Raw genomic sequence first — 18993 nt, 5'->3', positions numbered from 1 at the left:
TACTTGTCCTACTTTTTGGTAAAATGTCCTATTTTTCCTACCTTTTTACCAAATCATGACAAAAAAATTTGAATAACTTTTTTTAAATGAAAAGGGAACCAAATTGAAATGTTGCCAAATAATACAAAGGTAGTAGATTGCAATTAATGATTTTGCCAAAGCAGAAGTTGTATAATTTTTTTTTTGGGGGGGGGGGGTATGTGATGCTATGTGGTTTATTAATTTTTTTTTGCTTAGTTTGAGGGTTCAAAAACTCATTTTGTGTCCATGTTTTGAGTAATCATTAAAAACTATCTGGATAGAAAAAACAATTTTGTGTTTACTACTTCATGGTTTTGAACTGTTCATTATAAAATGTAACTAACGTTCACCATTCAAAATTATGATGTTCATAAACAATGTTTACAAAGCTCTGCAAAGAGCTGGAAATGAAAGTGCTTCATTTGTCAAAAACGATGAAGCTAGTTAATTGTAAAATGTTAACAAATCTCTTTAAAAAAAGATGAACCACAGAATAAAACCATCTGGCTCACCTTGACTTATTTACATTGGGCCTTGTGATTTAAACATTCTGCAATATACTTTTGGTAGTGGTCTCAAAGGAGCATCATTCTAGAAAAACTTGCATGTCTTTATAATTTGCTGTGAGGAGACACAGAATAATTTGTGGTTTCTAGTATGCTGTTTTGTCCCAAAATTATTTTTTTACCAAGTCGTTTCTGTCATTTTGCTTAGGCTCAAATCAGTTTCATAGGATACTGAAATAGTGCGCTATGAAAAGGAAATTCATTTTTAAATTTTTTGAAAATACATTTTTGCATGTTTTTTTTTTTTTCACAAGGCTATGTTGTCTTGAAAAAAATTATAAAAAGTATGAGGGGGAAGGGGTACCCCCCCTCATACTTTTTATAATAATTTTTTAACTGGGAACTCTGGAGCTCAAGCTTTTAACAGTTGAAAAGTGCAACAACTCTTGCAATTAAAATGAATTAACCCCTTCGCTTACAAGCTATTATATAAACATGACATTATATCAGTCAGCTCTGTAATTGATGCTGGGGTCTCCCATTCTATCCCCATATTTCTGCCCATGCCAACTTGATCCAACATATATTGTTTGCAACAACATGTCCCACACCAGAATATAAAAAATTTAAATGCTTCATTTTGTTTTTCTCATCTGAGACGATGCAAATGTTCTTACAGACATTAGTGAGTTTGACTGATGTTAAATTTTTTTAATTTATTAAGAACAAATTTCAACGATATATATATATATATTTGTAGTTGTATATGAAAGATTACTTATAATTCCATTAAAGGCAAAACAAAGTAATTTTAGATAGGTTGGTGGTAATATATTGGAAGATAGAGTAGAGCAGTGTCTTGTACAAACATTGAACTCAATCTTTGGCAAGCAAGAAAGTCATTGAATAGCTCGCCAGTTAAATTTGGTTGCCAGATAAATTTAACTTGATATTAATCACTGAATACAAAGAATATATGGTTGATGCCCATATAAGCAGCAATTTTTAGGCCCCAAACAGTTATGAATTTTATTCATGTTAAACTGTGCTAATTAAATCGTATCTTATCACAAACAATGACAAGAATTTTTTTAAAATTCACTTTGTAATCTTTTTTACAGTAAATGCTGTCATCGACATTGCATAAAGAGCCATTTAGTAACAGAGCAAAATGAGAAGGTAAGTGCATTCATTAAATCACATATTTCTTTTCAATATTTTCAAAATGGAAAAATAAGGAAAACAATTTCAAGGGTTTGACAATGAAAAAAAATAAGTGCCGGCCAAGTTTCATATAAGAGCCAAGCATTTCTTTTCTCCCCTTGAAAAACTGTCTAAAATAATGTTTAACAGAGTGACTGACATAATTTCTTAAAATCTTGTGATGCACTCATTCAAAGTGAAATATAGTTATGATACATTTAAAGTACAGTGTCAATTCAAGGGCTTGCAGCAGCAAGGGGTTAGCTCCATTTTTTGAACTTCTGATTTGAGCCCACACTTTCTTTTTTAAAAAAAAACATTTCTTTTGTTTGATGCCAAACTAAGGTACTGCAGCAGTTAGTTTCTGTGTTTCACAATAGATAGAGAACACCATCCTAGCATTGGGGAAAGAAAGAGGCTGACTCTTTCTTGTTCTGATAGAAGAAAAATATGGAGGTAACCCCTTCTTGCTGGAAGCCCTTCAATTTTTATATTCTATGGAGAACTGGTGCTTGTCAAGTTCTGTTTATGATAGTCTATTTAATTTGCAAAACTGAGCATTTACTTATTTGCATAAGCATTTTGTGATAAACGAACAATCATAAAATAGGTTAAGGCATCATGTACAGGTATTTTCAGTGAAAAATTAATTATTCAATGCTTTGTAGTGATCATTGTATAAAACAGGAATTTTTCAGAAGAGTCTTTTCAATTTGTTTTTTTTTTTAATTTAAGGTTAGTTTTAAAAAACAACAACAATAGTAATGAATTCAATTTAAGAAAAAAAATTTGTGATTTTTAACAAAAAGTTTACTTTATTATTTAGTTTAAAAAATATGTAGATATGTGATAGATTTGTCTAGCCCTGGATGTACAATAACCAGTCTTTTTATAGATTCTCTGATAAATAATAATGAGATTGAATAATCTTAGATTAATTGGCACTTAAGCACTTTTGAAAAAAAATTTATATTTTGCTTTTCAGACTGAAGTTCGGACTTCATCACAGAGAAGCAGGTCAGCTCACCAACAGTCTATTCCCACTCACAAGAACAATCATAGCAGCTCTAGCATGGGTAGAAAGCATTTGCCAAAGTCAGAAGATACTAAAAAAGAAAGATGTAACAACTGTAATAAACAGCTCTTTATGGATAAGGCAACAGAGAAGTTGGAGCAAGTTGAAGCTGGAACACAGTAAGTATAAACTCCAACCCTTTTACTCATGGATTTTTGGCAATAAATTTAGAACATGCATAATTTATGTTCAAACGTGAAGTCTTCAAAACAGGTGTCTTAATTTCTATCTAGGAAATACAGGAGATGAAATGTGAGGTGTTCATTGTTCTATCGTAATTGCTCAAAACTCCCCTCCTCCAACATCCACTACCTCTTCCTTATCTCTTTTGTGTTACTTACCAACATACAGTCAAAACGTTTTTCTCTCTAATCATGTTCTTCAAGAAAAAAAGAAAAAATTGCTGAATCAAATGAAAATTTTTTTAATTTTACCCTATGTGAGAAACTAGAATGTATTCCTTCCAACTGGATTAGGACGAGTTAACAGTTCTATCTCAGGATGTGGTGGTTAATATTCACTATAGGGATAAATCGATTAGAGTATTTCAGAACTGGAATAATATGTTAAGTTATTCATATTTTGATGGAATATTTCCAGGCTCAATTCTGGGCCCTTTACTTTCCCTCATTTACACTCATGTCCATAAATTAAGGATAATTAATAATCACACGGAAATCGAAATCTAAAGTAAAAATTTCACTTGTAGAATTATCACACACATCTGCAAGAATGATATGCAAATTTCAGGAAGCCACCAGATGATGCCGATAGTACGTCACAATGACGAGAGTGTAAGAGGGGGGTATATAAGGAATGGTGGCAAAAAAGTGAAATTGTTAACAAGAGTTCTGTAAGGCGCTCAGTGCCATAAGCGAATAGTTATGACACAGAGGACGCATGTGGATGATTTTTTACGTGGTAGAATTATCGGCCACCTGGAATGTGGGCGTACTCAGATGGAAGTATCCGAGGAACTTGGAATTGCCCAAAGTGTCATCTCTAGGCTTTGGCAACGATTCCAAGATAACGGAAATGTCAGTAGACGTTACAGTACAGGTCGCCCCTGAGTTACAATGCCGAATGAAGACCGGTATTTGGCAGTAACTGCCAAAAGAAGCAGACGGAGCACAGCATCCGACCTGTCTCGTCAGCTATCTGCAGCCACGGGTACCACAGTTTCAAGGCAAACTGTGTACAGACGTTTGGGAGATATTGGTCTATATGCTCGCAGGCCTGTCAGATGTGTTCCGCTCACGGCAACTCACTGTCGGCAGCGATTAGCCTGGAGTAGAGAACATCTGTGTGATGTTTTCCGACGAGTCCAGGTTTAGCTTGCAGTCTGATTCACGTCGGACTTTCATATGGAGAACACCAGGTACCCGTTACCACCAAGACAACATCATTGAACGACACCGTTACGGTGGTGCAGAATTGCTCGTTTGGGGTGGAATTTTACTGGGTTCCAGAACAGATCTGCATGTTCAAACCGGAACCATGAAAGCCCAAATTTATCAGGACATCATTCTGGAACAACATGTACGTTTGTTTATGGGTGCAGAATTTGTGTTTATGGATGACAACGCCCGTCCTCACCGAGCAAACATCGTAAATGAATGCCTTGAATCTGAGGATATAACCCGTATGGAATGGCCAACATTCTCACCTGACTTGAATCCGATAGAGCATGTGTGGGACATGCTTGGCTGACGAGTTGCAACCCGTCAACCACCTCCTACATGTGTACTGGAACTTCGGAGAGCATTGCTTGCTGAGTGGAGTGATCTTCCCCAAGATCAGATCAATAATTTGATACTCAGCATGCCTAGGCGTTGTACGGACTGTATTTCATCTCATGGGAGACATACAATGTATTAACCATCATACCAACCATGTAATAGTAAGTTTTTGTAAAGGAGATATTTTTTACAATTGCTCCAGGGAGCAAAAATCATAGTTTTTATGAATGGTATCATACATACACCATCGTTTTTGTTCTTTATCTTTTGTTTAATAAATGGGCTTTATGAATAAGTAACGTTTGTTTTGTTTCTGAACCTTTATTTGTCGGAGCTGGCATTATCCTTAATTTATGGACATGAGTGTATATTAATGACCTATGTGATCTGCAAATAAATGGGAAATTTATAAGTTTATATACTATACAACCCTATTATATTCCTAAAGAAATTTGAATAGCCGTAAACATTGGTGTCAATGAAGACCTGAAAATATGAAGTTAATTTTTGGCCAACAACATAAATGCTGATATCGATAAAACCAAACATTTGATTTAAATTGGGAGAAAATGACATCTCTATAGCACATGATTTTTCACTAACATATAACACTAAATAACTATTGGTAAATTTCATAAAATTGCTACTGCGCAAACTAAGAAAAAGTCTATTCTATTAAATACCTAGGTCTTAATATTGATTGTAACTTGAAATGGAAAACTTCACGAGAAAAAATTTAAAAAAATTAAGATTTTCTTTCAGTAAATTTTATTATTCAAAATATAACATGCTTGAATTCTGTCTCGCATGAGTTATGGTCTTGTAGTGTTTGGAGAAGTGTTTTTATTTATTTATATACAATGGTGTTAGCCTACAAGCCTAATAACTAATACTCAATAACTTGACGCCCAAGGGGAATGAAAAACATGCCAACTTGAGTGAATGTTAAGTCAGCAAGGTTTTATATCTCTCATTTCACCTTTCAACCTTATTAGAAAAAACATTTGTGTATGTATATGTGCCTGTATATTGTTAAACAATTCTATATTCCATCATCTACAAATTCATAAAATTTGATCTGCAATTTTCTGTGAAAAGTTATATTGAGAGTAATCTCGAATTAGGTTGAAAAGCATATTTTGATTGCCGGAAAATGTTATTTCTGCATGAACAGTGCAGAGAGAGTTCTCCAAATTAATTTTCCTCCTCTAACTTGAAGCATTTTGATCTAGCTCTTTCTTGGTAATCTCCCTCTCAAAAATCATTCACATTTATCTTTGGCTTTTGTAATCCACAGATTGAGTTTTCAGGTTTCAAGAGGTTCAACAGAGGAATAATAAATAATCCTACCTGAAGGTGTATGGAAGATTCTTCCCCACATATCAATAAACAAGCAAATGACAGAAACTGTGAAGTAGAATTTCCGTAGGGAATTCTAGAAATCACTTATTCCTTATTCACAGTAATGAAAATGAAAAGTCTTATTTGCACAACACTCTCTCTGTTTATACTTTTTTTTCAGCCTCGATTACTCTTTATATACTTTTCAAAGTTAAAATATTTCATTCATATGCCACACAACTTCAACTACATGACATTTTTATGACACTAATAAAAAATTTTGTATTAATTAATTAACATTATATTATTTTATTTTTATATCTAACTGTCCATGCATAAAAGGTTTGGAAATATTTACGTTAAAGGGTGCATTGGCACTCGTTCCTGTGTACGCAGCACTCCTGATGGCAGCCCTGGCACCAGGTTCTAAATTTCATTGCAGTTTGGCAGGCTCCAAAAAACATGTACAATTTCATATTTTTCCTGCTGCTGATTAAATTCAATTTCTACAGCATAAAATTTTATTTTCTAAAATTTTCCTACAGTTATCAAATGGCATTTAACCCTTTTTTCATTTTTCTTATATTAACCACACCCATTTTAGAAGAGCGAGCAAAGATGAAAAAAAATGTTTTACCTTTTGCATAGTTTTAATTTCAACTTGCCTATATGCAGTACTATTTAAAATAAAATTAAATAAAATCCTAATACTAATCTGTATTATAATTTCATAGTAGGCAGGGTTGCTACTTCACCGTACATCAACTCCATTAATATATTGCCATATGACAATTTCCAACCAATGGAGCTGGATGAAAAATGAAGGTGCCATCTATCAGTGGTAGTTCAAAGCTCAGTAGGTGAAGAATTTGTTTCTGATATTCTTGTCCTGATTCGACCCCGTGACCCTTAACTGTAACCTTCATAGTGGAAGACGAGCATCATACCATTGTGCCACTCGGGTGCTATTGCTAGGGAGGGTTGTTAACAAAGCTGCCTGAAAGTTCTTAAAAAACCGTAATGCAGCTTTGATTACTTGTACAGTGTACACAAACTGGAGAAGCACCCTCCCCTTCATGTTTTTTCCCCCTCAATCTATTCCTTTCCCCCCCCCCCCCATTTCTTTCCCAAGCAATGCTATACTATAGGTATTTAATTAAATTTGCAACAAATATTCCCATTGATTTTTTTAAACCTTTTATATTCTTTTTTTAAGTATTACTTGTGTTACAACAGTAATTTTTCTGCTTTCCCGGAAATTTTTCTCAGGATTTCGGGAATGGCTAAAAATTCCAGAGAGCGGGCAGGAATTCTCACCCAGAAACCCTACATTGAAGCATAGAAGTTTTGATAACAATTAAAACCCATGTCACCATTATATGCCAAGTTGGAGAGGTTTTTCCCACTGAATATAAAACTTGTGAAAATTGTGTATTATACAGTATTTTTATAATTTGCCGAGTTGACTTAACTTTTGCATTTGTTCCTGTGTTTATTTTTAGTTTTGAAAAATGGTGCTGACTTATGTATAGTTCTTCCTTTCTTTTTGGAAAAGAAAACTTTCAAATATTTTTAGCAATCTTTTGATTATTTTTTTCATAGGACATCATTTCTACAGTCAAGTGTAGAAGTCAGGAATTCACATCGAAAGTGCAGTATTAGTGCGACAGATTTTGATGAAGAAACAAACAAGAAGCATGTTTGTAATTCAAAAAATCATTCCAGGAAAGAGAAGAGTGAAAAGCCATGCCCTAATGTGTTGGAGTGTGGTGTTTCATCGCCCCCCACGAGTCCACCACTTTGTGTTTATTTGGATCGTTATGAATTGTCACCTTCAAGCTCATCTGATTATTCACAAGTATAAAAAAATTTTCCGAGCATAGTGATGAAAAACAATAATGATGGGTAAAAGCAATAATGTGTGTTTCCAAGAAGGAAATTGTGTTTTTGATTTTGAACCTTTTCATGAATTAGATATTTTGATTGAAACTCCAGTAGTTTTTATTTTTTGTGCTAAACTTTGTAATTTTTTTTGTCTTCAAGTGTATATTATCCATTATGAAAGTCATTAATATTTTAATAAATGAGTTGGTTTGTTTTTTCTTGTATGCGATAGTTTTTTTTTTGTGTTATAGTCGATCATTTTAGAAAATATCTTCATAATACAATAAAACCTCACTTGCAGACACTCATGGGACAAAAAAAAATCATCCTCTTAATACTGTACTATACCAAGTTCATATACCAAATTTAAATCTTTTGCAAAAACTGATCAATCGATGTTTGGTGGGTTTTGCTGAGTATTCTTCAAAATGTATTTTAAGCTGCAAGACTAAATCCACTTACCTTCTATCATTGTGCTTACAGAAAAATGTTTTTAATCGATGCATTGAGTTTATTTGCTAGAGCATGAACACCAATTTTATGTTTTTCACAGTATTCGAAACATCAAATTTTTTCTCTTAGTGATAGGGAGCAAAGATTACTAGAGCTGGACAATTAAACAGCATGAAATAATGTAAAATATACACAAGCACAACCATCAACATGTGATTTCAGATTCTAAACAAACATGAGAGTTACCAAACAGCAACAAGTTTCAAGTCAAATTTTCATTAAAAAATAAGCCAAATAAAGTATAAAATAGTTGATCAAATATTATAACTTTTGCTGTCATCTAATTAGCATAATTCAAACCAAAATTGTAATCATTGGTGTCCATACAGGGGTATTAGTCCAATAAAACAAATGGTGAAAATGGTGTCCGTGACTGTTAACCCTTTGTTGTTCAGTGTTACACTGCATGGAACACCCAACTTGACTAGCTTCTCAAACCGCTAAATTCAATTATAAATGGATAAAAATAGGTTTACCATTTACTTTGAACTTTCCTTTTCTATCATAGATTGCACCATTACACAAGGCAATCCATGATCTTCAGCTATGATGCATTATTTAAAATCCTAGTATTTACAAGAAGTTTTGTATTTTGTATATTTTTTTTGTGATACAAAAAAGATATCATGAAAAAAAATTTCTACGTTATATCGTTGGCTGTACTCTAAATTATTTATTCTATATTATTTTTAATTTTTTATGCAGGAAACATACGAAGAATCACTGAATAAAATAAGGAGTTCCATTTACTGGAACACTGTGCCACTAGCTCATATCATATTACACAAACGAACGCAATGAGAGGAAACATCTGTGTTTACGTTTTCTGTTTTTATCTGATTGGGGGGAATGAAGTCAAGCTGTCATATGCTGCGAGGGAGGGTTGGTTGTCTATAAAAAACAAGAAATATATATTCTATTTGTAGGAAATGTGATCCTCTCAAATTTTGTGGGGAGGTTTCAGGAACGGATGATTTTATCAGTAGCTCGAGTCATCTTTACTTAGAGCTGCATGAATTATTTTGCTCTTGCTGTTGTACACTTTATATAATTGTGTAGATATTTTTTTGTATATATATACATAGCTTATTTTTTCTGTATTGTAAACATAATTGTAGTTAATTTTTTTATTAGTTATTAATCGATCTGTAAATGGCACAGAGAGGTCTGCTAAGTCTTCCAGAAGCACTGAAATTGCTTGAGGGATTGCCTTCGGGTAGCGAATGGTTTGTGCTTTCAGCAAAAGGGTCTAACATGCTTCGAAAAATTTCATGAAGCCAAAAAATAGATTCGGGGGTCATTCAAGTATTACATCAGCAAATTTTTTGCCATTTTTGACCCCCCCCCCAATTAGCAAAGTTCTGACTCCCTCCCCCCTTGTCAGCAATGGCCCCTATCTCCTAATGCATATTGGTGGGATCAGAAACGTACGCGGGAGGGGGGTATAGGGGGCTTGTGCACCCCCCCCCCCCAACGAATTTTTTTTTTTTAAATGCAAAAAATATTTTTAAAAAAATTTTTCGAAAGAAAATACCTTTGTTATTATAATCAATTTCTATTAATTTCAATGCTATTTGAAGGATAAGAACTCAAAATTTCTCTTTAAAAAATTCATTGCGACCCACCCTTTAAGGCATATATGGTAAACCCTTGAACTGCACTCCAAATGTGGCCCTGAAAGTTATCTGATGGGGTTTGCCCCCACAAACCTAATTTTGTAAAAAAGAACCAAGCGGCACATTTACAAATCACTTAAATGACCCGTGGCACAATTCCAGATCATTTAAGTTGCCCATGACACATTTTCAGATCACTGAAGTAGGCCTCAAAGGTCACTTAAAGTAACATTCAAAGTTCACATTCAAAGATCACTTAAGTAACCCGTGACACCAATCCAGAACACTTAAACGATCTGTGGCACAGTTTTAGAGCACTTAAGCAGCCCCCCAGTGCGGTTCTACACCACTCAAGTTAGCCCTGGAACATTTCCTGATTACTCAAGTGATCTGTGGCATAATTACAGATCACTTGAGTGATTCATGGCACAGTTCCAGAGCACTTAAGCAGACCAGACAATTCCAGAGCACTTGAAGGACCCGTGAAACATTTAGAGATCACTAAAATGGCTCTGTATGGAACATTTAGAAATCACTAAAGTGGCTCTGTATGGGACTTATCAATAGGGAGAATGTTAGTTCAGGTACCCAATAACTATCAAAAGTTTTTTTCCATTTTTGGCGAACCGAATAAGATGCCATTAAGAATATTTTATATCTTCATAAAGAAGGGTTGATGACATAAGCATCATCCAAACCCCCCTCGTCATCAAAAGTCAGCAAATCGGAAACCCCTCCTCACTATCGATGCTGACGTAATACTTGAATGACCCCCTGATTATAAATATTTTTCTCATTATTTCATAAAAAATCATATAACCAATTTTTTTTGGGGGGATGAGGTGTAAATTAGCAGGCCTCCCAGTGGTGCACCTTGGGTCATGCTAAATCTGCTACATAGGCATAATTTTTTTTCATTTATATGCTTCACTGCAATGCTCACTTAGACACACTTTTCAGAGCTCTATTGGCGCAGTGTTCCAGCTCATGAAACACCCACAGAATCAAAACGGTAAGTGCAATCTTTACAAAATTATACCTGCATACTCCTTTAGGCCTAAGTAGACAGCCTACAACTTCTTCTGTTGAAATTCCAACTTTAAAGGGTAGTGCACAGGAAAGGGTTAAGCAGAGGTTTGATATACATTATTTAAATAACCTTTTTTGCTGGGGAAATTTTTATTTGGCCATAAAACAGGGGTGACTGTTAAGAGGGGGTTTTACTGTATTCGTTTTAGAAAATATATTTATATAATGTTCATTTTACAAAATTAGACAATGTATTCATAATGTTTAAGGTAGCTTTAATAATGAAATTCAGCATCATGTCTGAAAATTTATTATGATATTATTCCAGATGAGATTAAGTTCCAATTTTTCAATGCAATGAAAATATATCAAGAGAAAATTTCCCAGTTCTAATCAGTTTTTTTAATTTTGAAACACATCCCCAAGCAGGTCTCTTCCTCTTTAGAAAGGTCTACAAAGTCCACATCAAAAAGTTCAGACAGAAAGAGCAGCCACAAACAATAAAGTTACTACAAATGCTACACATGCCATTCCCTTCTGATTTTAAAGAGAGATGGCAGAACTTTGAACACAACATACATGCCTCAGGTTATAAATATGTGAGGGAACACATGTACACTGCTCAAAACAATTAGGGGAAGCAAGCAAAAAAGCGAAGAAAACCGTGCGAGACAGCCACGTATTGGCATACAATGGATAGTACACGCGTATCAATGCGCCATACAGAAAAAAGATGTAAAAAAATTTGGAATTAAGCTTTAATTCTTTGAAAATATGGAAAAACATGAAAAGATGATTTAGGGCAACAATTTGGTTACATGTAAACAATAAAAAAAAGTACTGTTTAGACATGATGCATGAGTTTTAATAGGGCGTGTGGTCTCCTCGAACAGCTAAGACTGCTGCACACCTGTTTGCCATGGATGCGATGAGGTTATCGATCAGACTTTGGGGAATACTGTTCCACTCCTCAAGAAGTGCAATCTGCAAGTCTCGGACAGTAACAGGCGGCCTTGGTCGTGCAGCAATGCATCGTCCGAGCATGTCCCAAACATGCTCGATTGGATTCAGGTCAGGAGAGCACGCTGGCCATTCCATACGCTGTATCGTTTCAGCTTCAAGCATGTTCTCCACCAGACGAGCTCTATGCGGTCGGGCATTATCATCCTGGAAAACAAAGGAATCTCCAATGGCTCCAGCGTAAGGGATGACATGAGGTCGCAGTATCTCGTCTGCATACCTTCGGGCCGTCAAAGTGCCATTCCGAATGATATGCAGGTCCGTACGTCCGCCTATGCTGATTCCATACCATCCAACCAGCTTGTCTGTATTGTGACCTTTGACGAACGAATGCAGGGTTATTTCGAGTGCCCCTGTCCCTCCATACCAGAACACGTCCCTCAGCCAACAGAGAGCCATCGCAAATTTGTTTTTTTAGTGAAATGTTTTGTTTAGATATTTTCAGCATTCCTATGAATATTAAAGGCACATGGTTTTTTGTTTAGATATTTTTCAGCATTCCTGTGAACATAAAAGTCACGTGGAAACAAACACGCTATCTGATGTGTAATTTTATTATATTACCACTGATTAGAGACCCTGGAAACCTGAGGCCGACTTATCCGCCATCTTTGTGCAAAGTGTGATGTAAATATTATCACTACAGCCAGTTGTTCTCTGCCATTTTTTTAATGATTAAACATCACTTTGAACAGAAAACAGGTTTTTCCACTCTAAGATGGAGAGCAATGAGCTAGCTTAAAAAAAATGAGGGGGTGGGGGGGTATAAAACTTTTTATTTCAAACATTCTAAATATCATGTAAAAGGGGTAGATTGAAGTGTGTGGAAATCACACAAATTCATTCGCACGTCACAGCATATAACTTCAACTCCCTCACTGGAAATCAGATGGCTTCCGAGTTTTGTTCATTTTAAGTTTTAGAGTTGTGAAATGATGAAAGTCAAAACATGATTTTAAAGTCACTAATCAGATCAAATTAGTTGGGGCCCTGTGCCAAATATTGTGCCACTGAAATTATTGAAAGTTTTCACTACAGTGGAACTTTGGTTAATGAGTTTAATTAGTTCTGCCCACGTGTTCATTATCCGAATTGCTTGTTAATCAAATCAAACTTCCTCATACGAAATAATGGAAACTCTGATAATTTGTTCCACAATTACACATTCCCTTAAAAATGACTAGTAAAAAAGCATTCATTCAATAGCACAACACAATAATAATATAATAAATACAATAAAATATATATATTATGGCAACACCATAAATAAACATGCAATATGATAATGTTTACAGATTAACTTGCTCTGAATGAAGAGAGAGAGAGAAGGGGACTATATATATATGTTGTCTAGGAAGAGGAGACTTAAGGACTCATTTTTTTTGTAAACCTATTCTTTTTGTATCACTTTTAAAAGGAACCTATCTAATTACACTTGCTTTTGTCTACGTTTTAGGATTTCTCGGAAATGGAGAAATTGCATTTTTGTTGGTCAGATTCAATGCTCGCACACTGCTACAGCTTTATTTGATTGGTTTGTTTCTACAGAATTTTGCACAGATTCCCACATTTTACTTTTACACATCTCTCTAATCTCATTTGAAGAGAGGGACTTCTCATTTCTCTTCCTCAGATGAGATCCCATCCATAAGCTCTTGCACACACCAAAGGTTCATCAGTTCACCTATGGTCAATTCTTGGCCAAGCAGAATTTAAAAGAAAAGAATCCTTACAATGCAACATCTAGTTTTTTATATTGCAAGCAGTCATGCTCGCTGACCAGAGACTGTAGAAAAGAATATTACCCAAAATTCCTCAGTACATAAGTGGACAAAAGCAAAAAACCATCAGCTCAGTTGTGATAACATGACAATATATAAACAAAGCTCAAAATTTTTGTTCATAATGTGAATCATCACTCATTAATTGAATCAAAATTATTGTTCATTGTATGAATTGCTCGTTAACCAAAGTTCCGCTGTACTTCATATTTGATTTGCATTAAAATCTCTATTTAATATTACTCTATCATTTGGATATTTATTCAATATAAATTCAATCTCATTAAGTACAGTGATCCTGCTTATAACGTTTTCCCACTAAGTACGACATATTTTCATGGTGTTGACTCTAAGTAATTCTCATTAAGATTTCCCGCTTACATTTTTCCATGACGGTTTCTCGAAAAACCTTATAAGCAGGATCCACTGTATATGTATACATGGATGGGAATCAAATATTTTACGATCCAGTGCAAAAAAAAGTTTTGCATCCCTCTAAAATAAGGTGTCCTAATCCCTCAGTGTCCGTAGGCACCCTTGTGCATGTCAGCTTTATATTGGCACTTGAGAATGATTATCAAACTACTATTTCATTGTCATGAAAAAGCCATTCAGCAATAAATTTGGATAATATAATACGATATAATTATGTCTGGTTGCAGAGCAAAAAAATTGCAAGTGTGCCCCTGGGTACTTGAAGGTTGGGGGCTTTCAGGACAAAGAGAACTGATTATTATATTCAGATAATATAAAGCCGCAATTAGATACTCTTTCAGCTGGGTGAGCATGCATTATGCCTCTTGTTTAATTTTTAATTAAGTTGATAAAAGAAGAATTTATCACTCCCTCAGATCCAACCTTATTGGCTTGGAAGGGGGAATCCCTAAGCCAGAGGGCTTAATGTCTGAATGCTAATAGGTTCTCTATCTTAGACAGAATTTTTAATTATTGCTTCGTTAAGAAATTAGTCAAAATGTAATAAAAGTATTTTTATCCATGTTTGCGGCCTAGTGCAGTTGTACGGTTTGCACCTGCTTATGTTCGGCCCTGTATATATGTGAAAGAGAACACACATAGGGGAGGGTGAAGAATGGGTTTGATCACGAAAGAGAAGACTAATTATCTTCCCATCTATTTCTAATCTGCAGACAAGAAAACTAGTTAAGATTTATTAGATACTTCAAATTCAGATCGACCAAATTTGTTGCCAAAAGTCTGTATGTAAAGGGCTTACCCCTTTGTTTCATGACCTTTTTCATTAATAAGACAATGGCCAGGGTACCCCTTGCCTAGGGTCGCAACTTGGTCAGCCAGGACAAGCATGCATTTTGGCACCCACATGTAATATTGAAGGACACGTTAAAGGGTGAAATTTGCTCCTCCTTTGGTCCGATGCCCAAGGCACCAGACCTGCCTGCTCCCCCCCCCAGTTTTGCACTCTCTCCTTAACAAAATAATATTAAGTACACATAAGTTAATTGTTATCTCATCCAAGCTCAAAACACTGAAACCTCTCGAAGGACCCCGGTATAACCACTTCTCTCCAGAGTTATATATATGCGTATCTTCAGTTTTAACGGTTTCAAATAGTTTTAATTATTCTTTTTTTCAAGTTATGACCCAAGGTATACATATGTGTACCTAATTCAGATAGTCCTAGTAAAGAACTCAACCCAAATTCATTTATATTTTTTAATCAATTTTTATTTCTTTTTAAAGGGCATTTTGATATACAATAAGCAAATCAATTAAAAAACTTTTTTTTAATAGTTTGGCTCAGGTTTGAACCATTATGTTACATACAATTTAACAATTTTCCATTTGATTAGAATTAATTCTGTCTGCTGAACTTTTGGTTTGCAGAACATAGGTTGAGAAATGCTAGGATATAGATAGGATGCCCCAAGTCTCCCCCCCCCCCCCCACAATTTGGCAGCTACACACAAAGACTGACTGAGCACTCACAGCCCCAAGGTCCACCACCGCTGCTGAGAATTAGCATCCATGGCCCCTGGGTTTTTATACCACTGGTGAGAATGAATACCCGGCTCTGACTCTAGTGCTAAGTTTAGCCAACTTCACATTCTCCTTAACCCACAGTCAGTAACAAATGTAAGGACATCCAAATTCATTATTATAGATCATTGCAATGAAATGTAGTTGCCAAATCCTACTGTGATCAAGGGTTTGATGCACCGGAAGATTGCAGAGACAAAGTTACATTCAGTATAGGCCTATATGTAATTTAAGGGTGTATATAGGGAAGGGTGCAATGTATTATATATTGATGAATTATTGAGGTGTTTGACTGCTTTTAAAGTTTATTGGGATGGAGGCTCAAGTATGACTAATCACTTTTCTTATATACAGGTTGGGCAAAAATCTGGCATTTTAAAAATTAATTTTAAAAAAATCTACCAATAAATTGATAAAAAGGTGAGCTTTGCATTAAAATTCTTATCATATCAGTTGTACTTGATAAATTGTAAAAAATAGTTTTACTCCCAGATAATAACAGTGCCCTCAGCCTAATCATGAAAAACTCGACCCAACATACAAAATATGACACATACAGTATATAGGCTAATTAATGTTTATTACAATTTGTATTGTATCATTTCAATATGAGCACCTCTGTAGCTCTAACTTCATCCAAATGATACTGAATTTCAACCCACCACATATCTACCAACATAGATTACTGAAGAGAATCTATCACACTTCCATAATTCTTATTTCCAGTCATTCAATGTTGGTTACACGTGAAGCACAAACTTTGTCTATGTGGAGGAATGCAGTCTTGCTGCCAAAAGATGTTTGGCTGCTAATAGGAAATTGTGGATCTGAATCATGTACAAATGGTTCTTTTGTCACAGTGTTAAGTTTCATGTGGAACAAATTGTCATTAAAAATAATTATGCACTACTGTTTGTGTCACATTTTATATGATATGGGGAGTTTTTTTTTGGAAAAAACTCTGCACCATAAATTTCACTCACTCTGTATTTTAGATAATTTGAACCAAAGTTTCGTAAACTATAGGGAGTTATTTTTACTCACTCACTCTCACACACGAGTCCCAATCATTTATCAAAAATTATATTGCAACAGAGGATACTAAATGTGCTTTGCTTGGGAAATCAACTTACGATTTTCCCCTTTGACATTCAAAGTTTGTGATTTTGGACTTCTTATACAAATACAAATACAACGCCACAACAGGCAAACTGCCCAACGAGGTGGCTGCGAGCTATTTTTTGGAGGCCCTACCTACTACTGCTACACCACACATGCACCCCGCCCACTCCCCCCGCGGAACCCCCAACGAATCGGTACATGCGGGAATGTGCGTGTAGTGAAACCTGACGTGAAGTTTTTTTGTTTTCTCTGTAATGCTTGTTATGTGTAGTGCTGCCATCTGCCATCAGTTTTTCTAACTATGAGTGAAGTGTTATGATTGAATGATTTATCGTAGGACTGTTGCTCTCTGTGGCAAGACATTTTAACGGGGAGATCGGCTCGCATTTGCGCCTTGAAGTTGGGAACCACAGAAAACCAACTTCAGCCGACCACCACTGTGGGGTTCGAACCCGGATTCTCGCATCGCGAGTCCGTCACTATAACCACTCGACCACCACAGCGACAGTTCTTGGAACTTTCTTGAGCTGCTCTATAATTTGAATGCATTTTCGATAATTTTGAATCCATTTATTAGCTAAATTTTGTGGAAGAAAGACAATTTTCAAATTTCTTGGAATGCACAATTTTGCATATAATCACTATTTGCTTTTACCTTTGTGTTGCATGTCATATACTTATAGAACTTGGTGGAAAAAATTTACTGACCCCTCACACGACGTATACATGCCAGAGTTTAGAGCTACACGAAAAAAAAACACTTTCTTAGAAAGCACCACTGCATGCGTGAATAAAATTTTTACAATCCTTCTCTGAAATTCAAAGTATTTAACATGCTCAGTATGTCAATGGCATCAATAATGCATACGCGGCATGTACAGAAGTATTTCAAGGAACTCTAGGTATATGTTAAAAGAAAAAATATATATATATTAGCAATCCATTTGGTGGAATGACACAAAAAAGACACTACAAGAATAGACTTCCCACCTCTGGATTTTTGAATATATGTATGTGATACGGTAAAAGCATGAAGACTGGTAAAACAGATTTTACCGAGACAAGTTATGTGATGAAAGCCTGAAATACATTTGTAAATGTTTTCATTTCAGACTTATACCAAGTCCAAGCCTGTTTTTAACCCATTGATGCCAGTTGGTAAGAAAATTTGTCATTTGAAATTTTCATTTTTCTATTTGCCAATAAATAGTGGGAGTGGTTCCACTGAATGTTTTTCCTTTCTAAATAAAAAGTCGTCTTTAATGGGTTAATGAATCAATTGACCACCATGATCTTAGTTCCTGCCACTCCTAAATTATAATTATTTGTTTGTTAAACAAATTAACCACACCAATGGTTAGTTCCTGGTGCAAAAAATTACCATAAATTCATCCATTTTGAATAGTAAAAGCCATAAATTATAATTACTAAATATATATAATTAATTAATAAGATTCAGGAACTAATAAATTTCATGATGGTCAATTTATTCATTAAAAAGGCTTTCACTGTCCTGAGTAAATTAATAACTAATTTTCTCCAAACAGTATGAATTTTATATCAATTATGAAGTGAAATCAATAGACTTTCTGGATATTATACCAAGGTGAACAGGAAAAAAAAAGTTTTCTCTCCACCGGGAATTGAACCCAGGACCTCTTGCATACCCGGCAAACACTTTCCATTCTACTTCAAGTCACACTACTGTGCATGTTTTAAGGAAAAAAGGATAGTCTTTCTATGGCATAAAGGTAAGTATGTTTGCCGGTATGCAAGAGGTTGTGGGTTTGATTCCCAGTGTAGTGAAACATTTTTTTTTCCTGTTCACCCCAGCATAATATCCAGAAAACCTATTGATTTTATGTATCTTAGCTGAGCAAAAAATCATCCATATTTGAATCAATTTATGAATGATAATTATTACGTAAATTGGCGTCGGGAACTAAGGACTAAGCGTGAGGAAAAATTCACGGTGGCTAATTCATTAGTTAATTATTAATTACAATTATTAAATTATAATTATTAAAACATCAATCAGCAGCAGAAACTAATAATAAGTTCATGATGATTAATTCATTCATTAAAACATTGAAAAAAGGCTTTGACTTGGTAATCGTCAGAACTCAA

At 34.9% G+C, this 18993-nt stretch overlaps 1 protein-coding gene across 1 annotated transcript in view; it reads left to right on the top strand.

Moving 5' to 3' along the window:
- Positions 1-7922, top strand: part of LOC149072456 (uncharacterized) — a 33332-nt gene extending 25410 nt beyond the window's left edge. Inside the window, exons 6-8 of the mRNA XM_089246938.1 lie at positions 1649-1706; positions 2716-2924; positions 7488-7922. Of these exons, the coding sequence (XP_089103064.1) occupies positions 1649-1706; positions 2716-2924; positions 7488-7749 (529 nt within the window). The 3' untranslated portion in view covers positions 7750-7922. The remainder of the gene's footprint in view (positions 1-1648; positions 1707-2715; positions 2925-7487) is intronic.
- Positions 7923-18993: the final 11071 nt, after the last annotated feature.

The sequence above is a fragment of the Pholcus phalangioides genome, unplaced genomic scaffold (assembly GCF_987345545.1).
Source record: "Pholcus phalangioides strain wild (caught in Gottingen) unplaced genomic scaffold, Ppha-v1.0 ptg000017l_1, whole genome shotgun sequence".
Taxonomy (NCBI): Eukaryota; Metazoa; Arthropoda; class Arachnida; order Araneae; family Pholcidae; genus Pholcus; species Pholcus phalangioides.
This window is presented reverse-complemented; position numbering and strand designations above follow the sequence as displayed.